General features: G+C 42.7%; 2 protein-coding genes and 1 long non-coding RNA gene across 3 annotated transcripts in view; 2 read left to right on the top strand and 1 right to left on the bottom strand.

Annotated features, from left to right (window-relative positions):
* Positions 1–3,110, bottom strand: part of LOC122086150 — a 7,883-nt gene extending 4,773 nt beyond the window's left edge. Inside the window, exons 1-2 of the long non-coding RNA XR_006142344.1 lie at positions 2,911–3,110; positions 2,455–2,795 (exon numbers count right to left, since the gene is read on the bottom strand). This is a non-coding gene — a long non-coding RNA (uncharacterized LOC122086150). The remainder of the gene's footprint in view (positions 1–2,454; positions 2,796–2,910) is intronic.
* A 299-nt stretch (positions 3,111–3,409) lies between these two features.
* On the top strand, positions 3,410–6,524 carry LOC122075445 (LEAF RUST 10 DISEASE-RESISTANCE LOCUS RECEPTOR-LIKE PROTEIN KINASE-like 1.1). Its single transcript, XM_042640481.1, has 4 exons — positions 3,410–4,618; positions 4,814–4,846; positions 5,001–5,258; positions 5,358–6,524. Exons 1-4 carry the CDS (start codon positions 3,868–3,870, stop codon positions 6,299–6,301), a joined length of 1,986 nt encoding a protein of 661 aa, XP_042496415.1. The 5' UTR covers positions 3,410–3,867; the 3' UTR covers positions 6,302–6,524.
* Positions 6,525–8,412: 1,888 nt separating this feature from the next.
* LOC122079177 overlaps positions 8,413–12,860 on the top strand; it is a 10,657-nt gene continuing 6,209 nt past the window's right edge. The window contains exons 1-4 of the mRNA XM_042645438.1: positions 8,413–9,585; positions 9,722–9,763; positions 9,902–10,165; positions 10,270–11,055. Coding sequence (XP_042501372.1) covers positions 8,712–9,585; positions 9,722–9,763; positions 9,902–10,165; positions 10,270–11,055 — 1,966 coding nt within the window. The 5' untranslated portion in view covers positions 8,413–8,711. The remainder of the gene's footprint in view (positions 9,586–9,721; positions 9,764–9,901; positions 10,166–10,269; positions 11,056–12,860) is intronic.

The raw sequence follows: 12,860 nt of genomic DNA, 5'->3' as shown, positions 1-12,860 counted from the left end.
AGCATGGGAATTTTTACTTGACTTAGCTGACAAAACCCGTGAGTGGGAATCAACCCAAGAGAGTGAAAGAATCATAGGAGGAAAAGGATATTTTGTGGATGGGATAGTAACCAAGGAAGCCCATTTGGATAGCCTAATCAAGAGGATTGAGGCTATTGTTCCTAGAGAGCCATCATCAGTCAATTTGGTTAAGATTTGTGCTTGGTGCCAGTCCCCTGGACATGTCATAGAAGAATGCCCCAACACCTCTGGGGGCACTTCTAATGATAGTGTTAATGCCCATTTTGTGCTTGCGGTTACATTTTAAATCTCAAACAGTGCAACGTTTCCTTTGGATAATGGATGAGGTGGCAACGTAAGATGTATGTGATGGGTTATTACGCATGTTAGTGAGGGTTATTATTGAATGTTGTTAGTTATTAGAAGGGAGAGAAGTTAGAGAAGTTACATAAAGTTATGGGACATCATGGGTAGCAAATATGTGGGGAGTTAGAGTTGTGGGCAATCGTGGGAGTAATGCTATTGGTTACCAAATATTGTATTTCTTTAAATATGGTAATTATTTAATGAAAATGGGTCTTTGGATGAAATTAATCCACGTATGTAGAAAGAGGCAGAGTTCCCTCGGTAGAACTCAAATCCTATTTTCACTCAACTATCTTCTCTCTCTCTCTCTCTCTCTCTATCTATCTTATCTTCTTATTACCCTTTTTCACAATTAGGAAGAAGAAAGGTACCGTGTATGCACCCGAGTGGTATTAGAGCAAGGGAATGGAGGAGCGTGTAGACCAACTTGAAGAAGAAGTTAGTTCGCTTAGTGAAAGGCAGAAGCATATTGTGTCCAAACTTGATGAGCAACAACACCTCTTGACCAAGCTGTCCGAATTCTTTGAGAAGATGAGTTCGACCAGCAATCGTGCAGCCAACCTCGAGGTAGGAGAAAGTTTCAGATCTGCCTCACAATATCTTGGTGCAATCTGAGCTTCCCACTGAAACCCACATTTGCACATGTCAACCTCGCAACATTCTTTTGCACCAAAATTGGTCAAGTTGGATTTTTCTTGTTATAATGGCGAGGAAGACACGACAAGCTGGACTTGCAGGGTCGAACAATTCTTTCAATTTCATCAAATGCCCGACGAAGAAAATGTGGCATTAGCATCTTTTCATTTTGAAGGAGATGCCCAGTTGTGGTACCAATTGTATAAGCAAGATGAGGCCAAGATGGCATGGTAAGGATTTTGTGAAGGCATCCATGCTCGGTTTGGCCCTACACAATTCTAAGATTTTTTTGGTGAGTTGGCAAAACTCCAACAGATAGGATCGATTTGGGAGTACCAAACTAAGTTCGAAAAAACCTTAGCTAAGGTGGGATCCTTATCACCTAGTCAACAGGTGAGCTTTTTCATTAGCAGCATGAAAGATGACATCAAGGTAGATGTTCTTGCCAACCACCCCACTACATTGTCATCTGCCATCAGGTTAGCTCGATTATGGGGCTAGGAACATCTCCCAAAGCCAAGAGACAAGAGGGACAACTACAACTACCATAGAACCAATTGGTGGAAGCAATTCCATACCCATTCGAAGGGTGACACCTACCGAGATGCAAGAAAGGGGGGCACAGGGGCTTTGCTTCAACTGCAATGAAAAATTTGTCCCCGGTTATCGTTGCAAAAAAATCTTCTTGCTTGAATGCTATTATGAAAAAGATGCTGATCTTGAGGGCAAGATCCATCCCAAGGAGGGAGGAATTTGTTACGTGTGTGATTCTTGCAAGGAGCATAGTGCAACGTTTCCTTTGGATAATGGATGAGGTGGCAACATAAGATATATGGGATGGGTTATTACGTATGTTAGTGAGGGTTATTATTGAATGCTTGTTAGTTATTAGAGGGGAGAAAAGTTAGGGAAGTTACATAAAGTTATGGGATATCATGGGTTAGCAAATATGTAGGGAGTTAAACTCGTGGGAAATTGTAGGAGTAATGCTATTGGTTACCAAATATTGTATTTCTTTAAATATGGTAATTATCTAATGAAAATGGGTATTTGAATGAAATTAATCTATGTATGTAAAATGAGTCGCAGTTCCCTCGGTAGAACTTAAATCTTATTTTCACCCAACTATCTTCTCTCTCTCTCTCTCTCTCTCTTATTGAAATCGTCTGTAATTCCGATCTCGTACAATTCCGTGCAATACCACCTTCAGGGGGTGGCACGTGTATTGATACCAATACAATGGTCCAGATCTGGTACAACTAATAAAACATTAAATCAATGAAGAGGTATTTAAATCAGATCTGGACCATTGCATTGGTATCAATACACATGTCACCCCCTGAAGATGGTATTTCACGGAATTGTACGAGATTGGAATTGCAGACGATTTTTTTCCCATCTTCTTATTACCCTTTTTCACAATTGGGAAGAAGGAAGGTACCGTGTATGTACCTGGCTTTAGAGTTGGACTGTGATCCGCAAGTGCAAGCGCAACGGCATACTTCACTGGTCATCACCATCACTAGAGCCACAGATTGATGCAAGGCCTTCAACCTTCTCAAGCCCTCCATCGACGACATGAAATTGTTTATTTTTCTCTCGCTTCCTCCCATCGCCAGCAACGATCCAATCCTCTCCTGTTTTTGGATCCTGGATATGCCGCCGTGTTCGACTTCGCTCCTCAGCGTGGAAGTTGTTTTCAGCTCCGAGAAGTCAGAAATTGCAGCTTCGATGCGGTGGAACACAGCAACTAAGCATGTTCACACTCTCATCCCTGTAGGCATAGTTGAGCTCTACAATTACAATACGCTAAATTAACTCAGCTTCAACAGTAGATAGAGTAGAAAAAAGCTTCGTTGAGATTGAGAAGATAAGAAAAAAGGACATGGCAAAGAACAACTAAGCTACCTTAACTTTCTCGGATAGAATCCTTTCATCTGGGATTTTCTCTGAAAGCTATAAATATTTCCACCATTGAAACGACAAAGCCGATGAACAAAATGGTGGGATTAGGCGTCTAAACTCCGAAGTGAAAAAAAAAAAAAAAATGCCATTTTGGGAACTGGGGAAAAGAGCATTGCCCAAGTCTCCGTCCGTGGCTTCACCCCCTACCGTTACTTCTGGTTTTCCAAGTCCATGTTGGGAATTTTGTCTTTGGGGTTTGGGGACCAAGACCGAAGTCTCCATCAATGGCTCCACCACTACCAATTTTCCATTCCCAATCCACGCGTTTTTCCTTTTCTCTGTTGTTTGCAACCTATATAATTCAAACTTTTAACTGTTAACCATCTCAGATTAGTCTAACAGTGACAGGTTATTAAATAGACGAGTAGACGTATGCTTTTCACTATCAACTCTTCATCAGTCTTCCAATACAAGAAGGATAAGCTCTATTGTTTCTTACCAAGAAAATTCAGCAAATAGAAGAAGAGGAGGTGCCAATCTGCTAATCTGCCAATCTGCCAATCCCAGGCTAGACGTTTCAGATAAGCCCAAGGCTGCTTATGACTTTTCAATGTAACGTTAGCCAAATACAAATAAATGGGATTTGTTGGAGAAGACTAGAGAGTCAAGTGTTTCTGGTCAATTGGGAAGGTGTGGAGGAAACTTCTGCTTGGAAGATTGATCATTCATGTCGATTTCAGCTAGAAAAACCAATAACTCATGCATTTAGCTTTCCACAGCCACAGATTGCGATTGGTCTCGGTCCACTGGCGTGTCAACTGGTTCTTTTAAAATATTAGATGGTAACAACATAACAAGAGGAGGAGGAGGAGTTTGTGGGATGAGGATCTGAAAACCTCTTGTAGCTTAGCTACTGTTAGCTGTTAACAAATTTTCAATTGTAAACAAGTAGTATTATGTATGATGGGTTCTCCTTCATTATCTTTCCATGCCTTTGTTCTTGTTTTTCCTTTCTTCTTACTTGTGTCGTCGCAGCTTTCACTTGCATCAGTTGAAGAAGAAAACTTGATCCAACGTTGTTCCTTCCAGTCCAAGTGTGGGGAATTGAACATCAGTTACCCCTTCACCAAACTGTCCGAGGAGGAATGTGGGCTAGGCATCATCAATTGTGTTGACAACTCAAAACCACGACTTAACTACTCTTCTGTTAAGGATGATGATCTACAGAGGTTTGAGGTCAAGAGTGTCGACTACAACAATGAGATGATTAAAATTCATGACCAAAAATTCACGGGCCTCATTCAACGGAATAACTGTAGAGGCCTCTACAATCTCTCGTCTCTCCCACACTTTTCCGGTAATCTTACCTTCAATCCGACTCCTCAATCCCTGATGTACTTTCGAATATGCAAGAATGGTGATCCTAATACCGTCTTCGACGATCGCGGTCTTTGGGGTGTCAGACTTTGCGGAGACCGTGTTCTGTACTTCAGTACAGATCTACCTCCTCCTGGTGACCCTAAATCTGACTGCAACTTGGTCGAGTTTCCTGCGGATTTGAAAGGAGAGGCTAACAACCTTTTGGATCGGTTGTCTCTTGGTTTTTTTCTTCAATGGACCCTTCCCCATCAATGCCTTTGGTGCAAAAAAAAGGGTACATTCTGCCTAATCGAACAGAACGGAATTACCTTTTGCGCGGAACCGAAACAAGGTAAGATGCAGAAAATGGTACTGTGATTAGAGAAATTTTCGTTTTCAGAAGGCCTTTTAGTTCAAATTTATTACTATAATTCTCATGAACATGCAAGGAGTTTCTCTATGGTCGTTCTGATTCCTGTTCCAATCATTAATGATGCCTAAAGGCCCTAAACTAATGCTATGTGTCATTTTTGGGTTTCTGTTGCAGGGAAAGGTAAGGTGAAGTGGATAATTATAACAGGTATTTGTTTTTTTTTTTGTGTTGCTTAATTGATTAGATTTCTCAATGCTTTGCGAGCTGCACAAAGTCCTTATTTATCTCTTTTTCAATTATGAAGTTCGAATTTCTGTTGGTGTCAATCGATAAATCTCTGAGCACTGTCCTCAATTTTCAGGCATTGCCTCAGGGGGAATCCTCCTAATATGCTTAGTTTTTTTCTTCATCTACTACCGCCGCTGCCGGAAGGGAGCGCTTTTTGCCCTTTTCAAGACCAAAAGTTCGTCTCCTTCTTTAACCCCACTCTCTGCAAGTATCGCTTCCTTTCCCCACTATGGGGTCCCGGTCTTCACCTACGAAGAGCTCGAAGAAGCCACTAACAACTTCAATCCTGATCAAGAACTTGGCGATGGAGGCTTCGGCACCGTATACTATGGTAAGGACTAAGCAAGAACCACGACTCACCTTTCCCCTGTCTTCTTCACATATAGGAAATTAAATTCGATCCACCCGTGTTTTCAACTTTGGTAAACAGGGAAGTTACAAGACGGGCGAGAGGTTGCGGTGAAACGCCTCTATGAGAACAATTGCAAACGTGTGGAGCAATTCATGAATGAAATCGGAATCCTCGCCCGTTTGCGTCACCAGAACCTCGTCACTCTCTACGGCTGCACTTCACGCCACAGCCGTGAACTCCTACTTGTTTACGAATTCATCCCCAATGGAACCCTTGCCGATCATCTCCACGGAGACAGAGCAAAGTCTGGTTCGCCTCCATGGCCTACCCGTATGAGCATCGCCATAGAAACGGCCCAAGCACTCTCATACCTCCATGCTTCTGATATCATCCACCGTGATGTAAAGACTAACAACATCCTCCTATGCCAAAATTTCCAAGTCAAAGTTGCAGATTTCGGGTTATCCCGTCTCTTCCCAACCGATGTCACCCACGTCTCCACTGCTCCAATGGGTACTCCAGGCTACGTTGATCCAGAGTATCACCGCTGCTACAGGCTTACAGAAAAGAGCGATGTGTATAGCTTTGGCGTGGTGTTGATTGAACTCATATCATCAAAGCCTGCTGTAGATATCTCCAGGCATCGTCATGAGATTAATTTGGCTAACTTGGCGATCAACAAGATACAGAATCGAGCTGTGCACGAACTGGTCGATCCGTGTCTCGGATATGAGACTGATGTTACAGTGAAGGGAATGGTGACATCGGTGGCGGCTTTAGCTTTTCGGTGCCTGCAAAATGAGAAGGAGTTGAGGCCTTCCATGGATGAGGTGTTGGAGGGGTTGAAGGGAATAGAGAGTGAGGACTACAAGACTGTGGTGGATGGGGTACAAGGGGCAGAGGTAATAGATATTCCCATGAACTATGCGGTAGAAGGGCCCTCGAATGATAGTACTCTGCCGTCGTCGTCGCCGCCTGCTGTTCCACCCAATTCTTTCACCGATAAGGGGGTCAGCAGTTAGTTGGCCGGTGGCTGGTCCATTCGAAGATTCTACCATAACCCATAACCATTATGTTATGTACACAAGTTTGCATCAATTTCATTCTCTTTTGAGTTTAAATCCCTTTCCTCTGATAGTTCTTTTGTGAGATTGTGCCATTGGCAATTTGGTGTAAGGTTCCCTCTGGTCTTCGTATACCGTATAACTTGTCTGGTCTAGAATGAGGATATGTGAAAGTTCTGAACATTGAGGAGTTAAGAAATAAGTTTGATTGGTGCTCTGTCAAATTCACTGTTCCAATCATTGATTGAATTGATGAGTTTTCAGATTTGAGGGCCAATTATGGGGGTTTTGAGATCGATTTTGGCTGACATGATTCCTGATTATTAAATTTAAATCTCAAATTCAATCCTCGGACTAGTGAATCTTGAGATCTATTTGTCATCCAATTAAAAGGGGTCATTTGATTTGCCATGTGATGAGGGGAGTGATTTGGCTTCTCTCCAATGACGTGGGGTTCAACTACCCTCTAATTCTAGCTATATTCCCAGCCTTTGGTTGGGCTTGAACACTCATCCTAACATCAGACAACACCTGAGGATGCATGTCCAAGTTCATCCACGGGCTCAAAGAGTAGGTTGAAAGATAGTTGGATAATCAAGTATGTTGGATAACTTTGAAGGGGAGGGAGGGAGGGATACTATTGAAGGGGGAGGGGGGGGGGGGGTAGCGGCTACGGTTGAAATTAGGGTTTAACAGTAATGGATTTAATTTTTTTAGTGGATATATTCCCAACAAAATAGTTTGATCAGAGGAGAATTAACATAACTAGAGAATTACGCAGGTTCTATTTGTCCATAAATGACCCAAGTTCTTTCAAGAGATCGAGCCTAGCCATCTACTCCTTTGCCGCCACTGGGAGACTCTTGAATTCTTTTTTGTTTTTTCAAAATAAATTGTGAAGCATGTCTTCCAATTGGTTCGATGAATAGAGGATAAGGATTTATCAGTCATGAATCATGATGATCAAGGAAGTCGTAGGTTTGCTATCTTTGACCCAGCTAAGTTTCAGGTAGTTTTGAAAGAGTGTATTGCCAATTCGCTCAGCCTTATTAGAAGATATATCTAATGACCTCACTCACATTATGGTGGAATTTGACAACAAAATGTGGTGATTTCCGTAAATCATGGAATTTCCTCAGCCTCCTTGGTAGTCAAACCTATGTTGGAGGAATTCTTCAATTGAAATCTTACCTTGAGTCTTGTATTTTTTTAGAATTAAATAATGAGAAAGCTTTGTTTTTCTTATAAAAGGAAAAAATTCCAAGAGTAAGTTATAAATATTCCAGGGGCAACCTGCATTTGTTCCCCAGGCTTTCAAAATTTTTGAATCCTATCAAGATTTATTTTCCCTGCTGAAAATATTCCTTCCGAGATTCACATGAATTGATGGGTTCTATTGAATTCTATTTTTGAAATCTTGGCAAAGGTATCACACAAAATCAGCTGCTCACAATCTGGGTGCGAAGGTGACAGCCAGGTGTCCCAAACTTCAAATCTCCTAGCATGGTTTTAAGTATCGATATTGTATAGTCTGTATCGGCCAATCGAATACCTGATCAATCCGGATTGATTGCCTATATCGTTTTAAGGGTAAAACAATAAAAAAATATAATTTTTGAAAAACAATGGCAAAAGTGATCGATCCTCACTGATACCAATCTAAATAGTATTGATATCATCCAAGACTAATACCAATATTGACACCGAAAACTAAATCCTTAATTCCGAAAGGTTGTGGATTTGCCACATTATAATCTCATCAATTACGTTAGGGAGTTGTTATACTAAAAAATTTTTTTTTTTTTCGTTAGACGATCAAGAAGGAGTCTCCATCAATGGCTCCACCACTAAAAATTTTTCACGGAGAATTCCTACGCGTTTTTCCTTTTCTCTGTAGTCTGCACCTTCTTCTACTCCACCTAAATAATTCAAAGCAATTGACTGTTACTTCCATCTAATAATTCAGATCAGTCAAACGGCGAAAGCGTATTAAAAAGATTCTACTTTTCACGACCAATTACAAACATAATAAGCTCTACTGTTTCACACCAAGAATTTCATTCTCCCATCCCATCCCGGCCAAAACGTTTCAAACAATCCCAAGGCTGCTGAAGACTTTTCAATGTAATTTAGCCAAAATCCAATTGGGATGAGATAATTTAGAGAAGACTTAGAGAGTCAAGTCTTGCTGGTCAACTGAAAAGGTGTGGAGGAAACTCCTGCTTGGACGATTGATCATTCATATCGTTTTCAAATAAGGAAAACCTCTTCCATTTAGCTTTCCAAAGCCCCATATTTGATCATCAGTCGAAAACCTCTTGTTGTAGCTCAGCAAGAGTAAAGAAACCAGTAGTACGTACTATGTAGGATGGGTTCTCTTCCCTCATTGTCTTCCCCTGTCTCATCCTCTTTTCTTTCTTTCCCTTTCTTCTTCTTTTTCTTCTTATTTGTGTCTCAGCTTTCACTCGGATCGGTAGAAGAAAACTTGTACGAATTTTGTGCTCCCCACTTCCACTCCAACTGTGGGGATCAGAACATCGGTTACCCCTTCTCCATACCCCCCCTGGAGGAATGTGGGCTAGGCATCATCCATTGTGATGAACAAGATGACTCAACACCATTTGTCAGTTATGATGATCAGGGTGTAAATCCAAACAGGTTTGAGGTCAAGAGCAGCATCGACTACAACGATGAGCAGATTGGAATTCATGATCGACTCTTCACGGACCTCATACAGCGGAACAACTGCATTGGACTCTACAATCTCACTCTCCCACACTTTTCCGGTCATCTGTCCTTCCGACTGATAAGCCCCTACAATATTACCTTCCGAATATGCAACAATAGTGATCCTCATACCTACATACCAGAACACGACAATCTCGGTCTGTCAGGTATCAGACGCTGCGGAGACCATGTTCTGTACTTCTCCACTCCATCTCTATTTCCATATCCATCTCCACCACCTCCACCTCCACCTCCACCTCCTTCTGGTGTCCCTCAATCTGACTGCAAAGTGGTCGAATTTCCCGTGGATTTGGAAGGGGTGGCTTACAACCTTTCGCGTCGGTTGTCTCTCGGGTTTCTTCTTCAATGGAAAATTCCCCAACCATGCTATTACTGTAAAGCAAATGATACCCTCTGTCTATACGAACAGAACCAAGATCGTTACTTCTGCGCGCCTCCGTATCACGATGTACAGGAGGCTCCGGCACTTCCTCCAAAAGGTGGTGAAGTTGTAGGTACTGTGATCGGAGAAAATTCCGTTTCCAGAAGGCTTTTCAGTTGAAATTAATTATTATAGTTCTGAATATGCAAGGAATTTCTATGAATCGTCGTTTGATTCCTGTTCCTAATGATATTGGGATTTTGTTGCAGGGAAGAATAAAATGGCCAAGTGGAAGATCAATATTATAATAGGTATCTATTAATCGATTATATTTCCCAATGCATTTCAAACTGCTCAAGTCCGTTTTTAAAATTTTCTATTTGAATTATCAAGTTCAAATTTCTGTCGGTGTCAATAACAAATGTCTTAGCACTGTCCTCCATTTTCAGGCGTCGTCTCAGGATTTGGGGGTATCCTACTATCCTGCTTAGTTTTCTTCCTCATCTACCACCAACGCGGCCGGAAGGGAGCCCATTATGCCCTTTTCGAGACCAGAAGCTCGTCTCCTTCTTTAAGCCGACTTTCTGGAAGCATCGCTTCCTATCCCCGCTATGGAGTCCCCGTCTTCACCTACGAAGAACTCGAAAAAGCTACTAACAACTTCAATTCCAATCAAGAACTCGGCGATGGAGGCTTTGGCACCGTTTACTATGGTAAGCACTAAGCACTAATCAAGAACAACGAGTCATCCTTCCCCTGTTTTCTTCACTTAGGAAATTAAATTTGATGAACCTCTGTTTTCAAAATTCGTAAACAGGGAAGCTACAGGACGGGAGAGAGGTTGCGGTGAAGCGACTCTATGAGACCAATTGCAAACGCGTCGAGCAGTTCGTGAATGAAATTGGAATCCTTGCCCGTTTGCGTCACAAGAACCTCGTCACCCTCTACGGCTGCACTTCACGCCATAGCCGGGAACTCCTCCTCGTTTATGAATTTATCAATAATGGAACCGTTGCCGATCATCTTCATGGAGACAGAGCAGAGTCTGGTTCGCTTCCATGGCCTACCCGTATGAGTATCGCCATAGAGACAGCTCAAGCACTGTCATACCTCCACGCTGCTGATATCATCCACCGTGATGTGAAGACTAACAACATCCTCCTATGCAAAAATTTCCAAGTAAAGGTTGCAGATTTCGGGTTGTCTCGTCTCTTCCCAACCGATGTAACCCACGTCTCCACTGCTCCACAGGGTACTCCAGGCTACGTTGATCCAGAGTATCACCAGTGCTACAGGCTTACAGAAAAGAGCGATGTGTATAGCTTTGGAGTGGTCTTGATTGAGCTCATATCATCAAAGCCTGCTATAGATGTCACTAGGCCTTATCGTGAGATTAATTTGGCTGACTTGGCTATCAACAAGATTCAGAATCAAGCTGTGCACGAGCTGGTCGATCCGTGTCTTGGATATGAAACTGATGTTGCAGTGAAGGGGATGATGACATCGGTGGCGGCTTTAGCTTTTAGGTGTCTGCAATATGAGAGGGACTTGAGGCCTTCCATGGATGAGGTGTTGGAGGTGTTGAAGGGAATAGAGGGTAAGGACTACTAGAAGTAGATGGCCTCTCGAAGAATAATAATCCGCCGTCGCTGCCGGCCGGTGGCGAGTCCATTCGAAGACTCCATAACCCATAACCATTGTGTATACAAGTTGGTATCAATTTCATTCTCTTTTCAGTTTCCATCCTATTTCTCTTGTCAAGTTGGTTTTCAGATTTGAGGGGCCAATTCTAAGGTTTCTGAGATCAATTTCCGCCAATTTGATACTCCGATATCAGATTTCATATCAAAATTCAATCATTTATGTTTCCAAGTAAGCAGCCAATTTGGCATGTCATAAGAAATGAGTGCAGATGGGGTGAGTTTGGAAACGGTCTCGACTTTTGGGAGGATAAGGAGCACAACCCCAAATCTGAGGCTCCTAATTTGAGCATCCCTATTTGAAGGAACAGGAAATGAAATTGAAAATCACACTAGAACTTAAGCCAATTACAGATTGAAAATCAAAGCAAATAACCAAAACACAAAGACATAGACTTGGCCAAAAGAATCCTATCTCGAATGACCCCGCAACTTCTATGGTAGTAGCAACTGAGAAGCCAACCATAGTAAGTTCAGGGACGGAAATAATGTGGGAATGGATATATACGGCAACTAAATCGGCCATGATGAGGCCATTTCTCCCTAACGAGGGCGTGGCCAAGGAGCGAACTAACGAATGTTGCACTGTTACCCCAGCCCTTCATCTGCCCTAGCTTCCAACTCGGCCCTCCATTAGCCCGAGCTGCCACCTCGGCCCTCAACTAGCCCGAGTTGTCACCTCTGCCCTCCTCCAGCCAGAGTTGTCACCTCGGCCCTCCGCTAGCCCGAGTTGTCACCTCGGCCCTCAACTAGCCCGAGCTGTCACCTCGGCACTCAACTAGCCCGAGCTATCACCTGGGCCCTCCACCAGCCCGAGCCGTCACCTGGGCCCTCCACTAGCCAGAGCCGCCACCTCGGCCCTCATATAGCCATGCTGCCACCTTGCCCCGACGTCAAGAAGCGAGATTCCCAGAAACGTGCTCTCGTCCACTCCTACATTCAAGGAACATAATCCCTGATCACAAGGACATGACTCTATTCACTACACGTCATCAGAGGCATCTACTTCTCCCACGTTGGCACTTCCAAGATGAGAGGGGGATATTCCCTTGGTATGCCCCAAGATCTCGAATATTCCCAACCTCAGAGAGTTGTCCCTCTCCAAGACTCCACATCCAGTAGGACTCTCCATGGACTTCTCCTTTTCTCCATTCTACCAGTGGCCTATAAATACCAAGGTAAGCCTCCATTAAAGGGGATCGACCACTTCTTTTAACTGAAAACTCTATTGAGTATCTGCTGTGAAAGGATTTGACTTAGGGATCGGAGAGTCCCCCGTTGGGTCAGTCTAGCTCTCCCCTGTCTTCTCTTATGTGCAGATCAGCTGAAGCATTTGGAACTATAGGGAAGATCGCCCAATCAATTTTTACCACATCAGGCCATATGGTAATAATACATTTTTAATAATTCGGTGTAATAAAACACGTACAACAATGATACGGTATGGGTTTAAAACTTGTTTAATAAGATAGCCCAATAATAATCTGTGAACAAAAATACAAATTTATTTTGGTGTTAAGAAGGTTCTAAAAGTGATTGTTTGCAATTAAATTCTAACTCACATGCTTCCATGAACATTTAAATCCAATATAGTTTTTCAATTTGGAATCATTTCTACATCCATCATAGCAAGTAATAATGATCACAATCACAGACATTGGATACTACCTACCCAGTGGGGGGAGAGAGAGAGAGAGAGAGAGAGAGA

Source organism: Macadamia integrifolia, chromosome 1 (genome assembly GCF_013358625.1).
Source record: "Macadamia integrifolia cultivar HAES 741 chromosome 1, SCU_Mint_v3, whole genome shotgun sequence".
Taxonomy (NCBI): domain Eukaryota; kingdom Viridiplantae; phylum Streptophyta; class Magnoliopsida; order Proteales; family Proteaceae; genus Macadamia; species Macadamia integrifolia.
The sequence above is the reverse complement of the archived record's forward strand: the minus strand, read 5'-3'. Positions and strand labels throughout refer to the sequence as shown.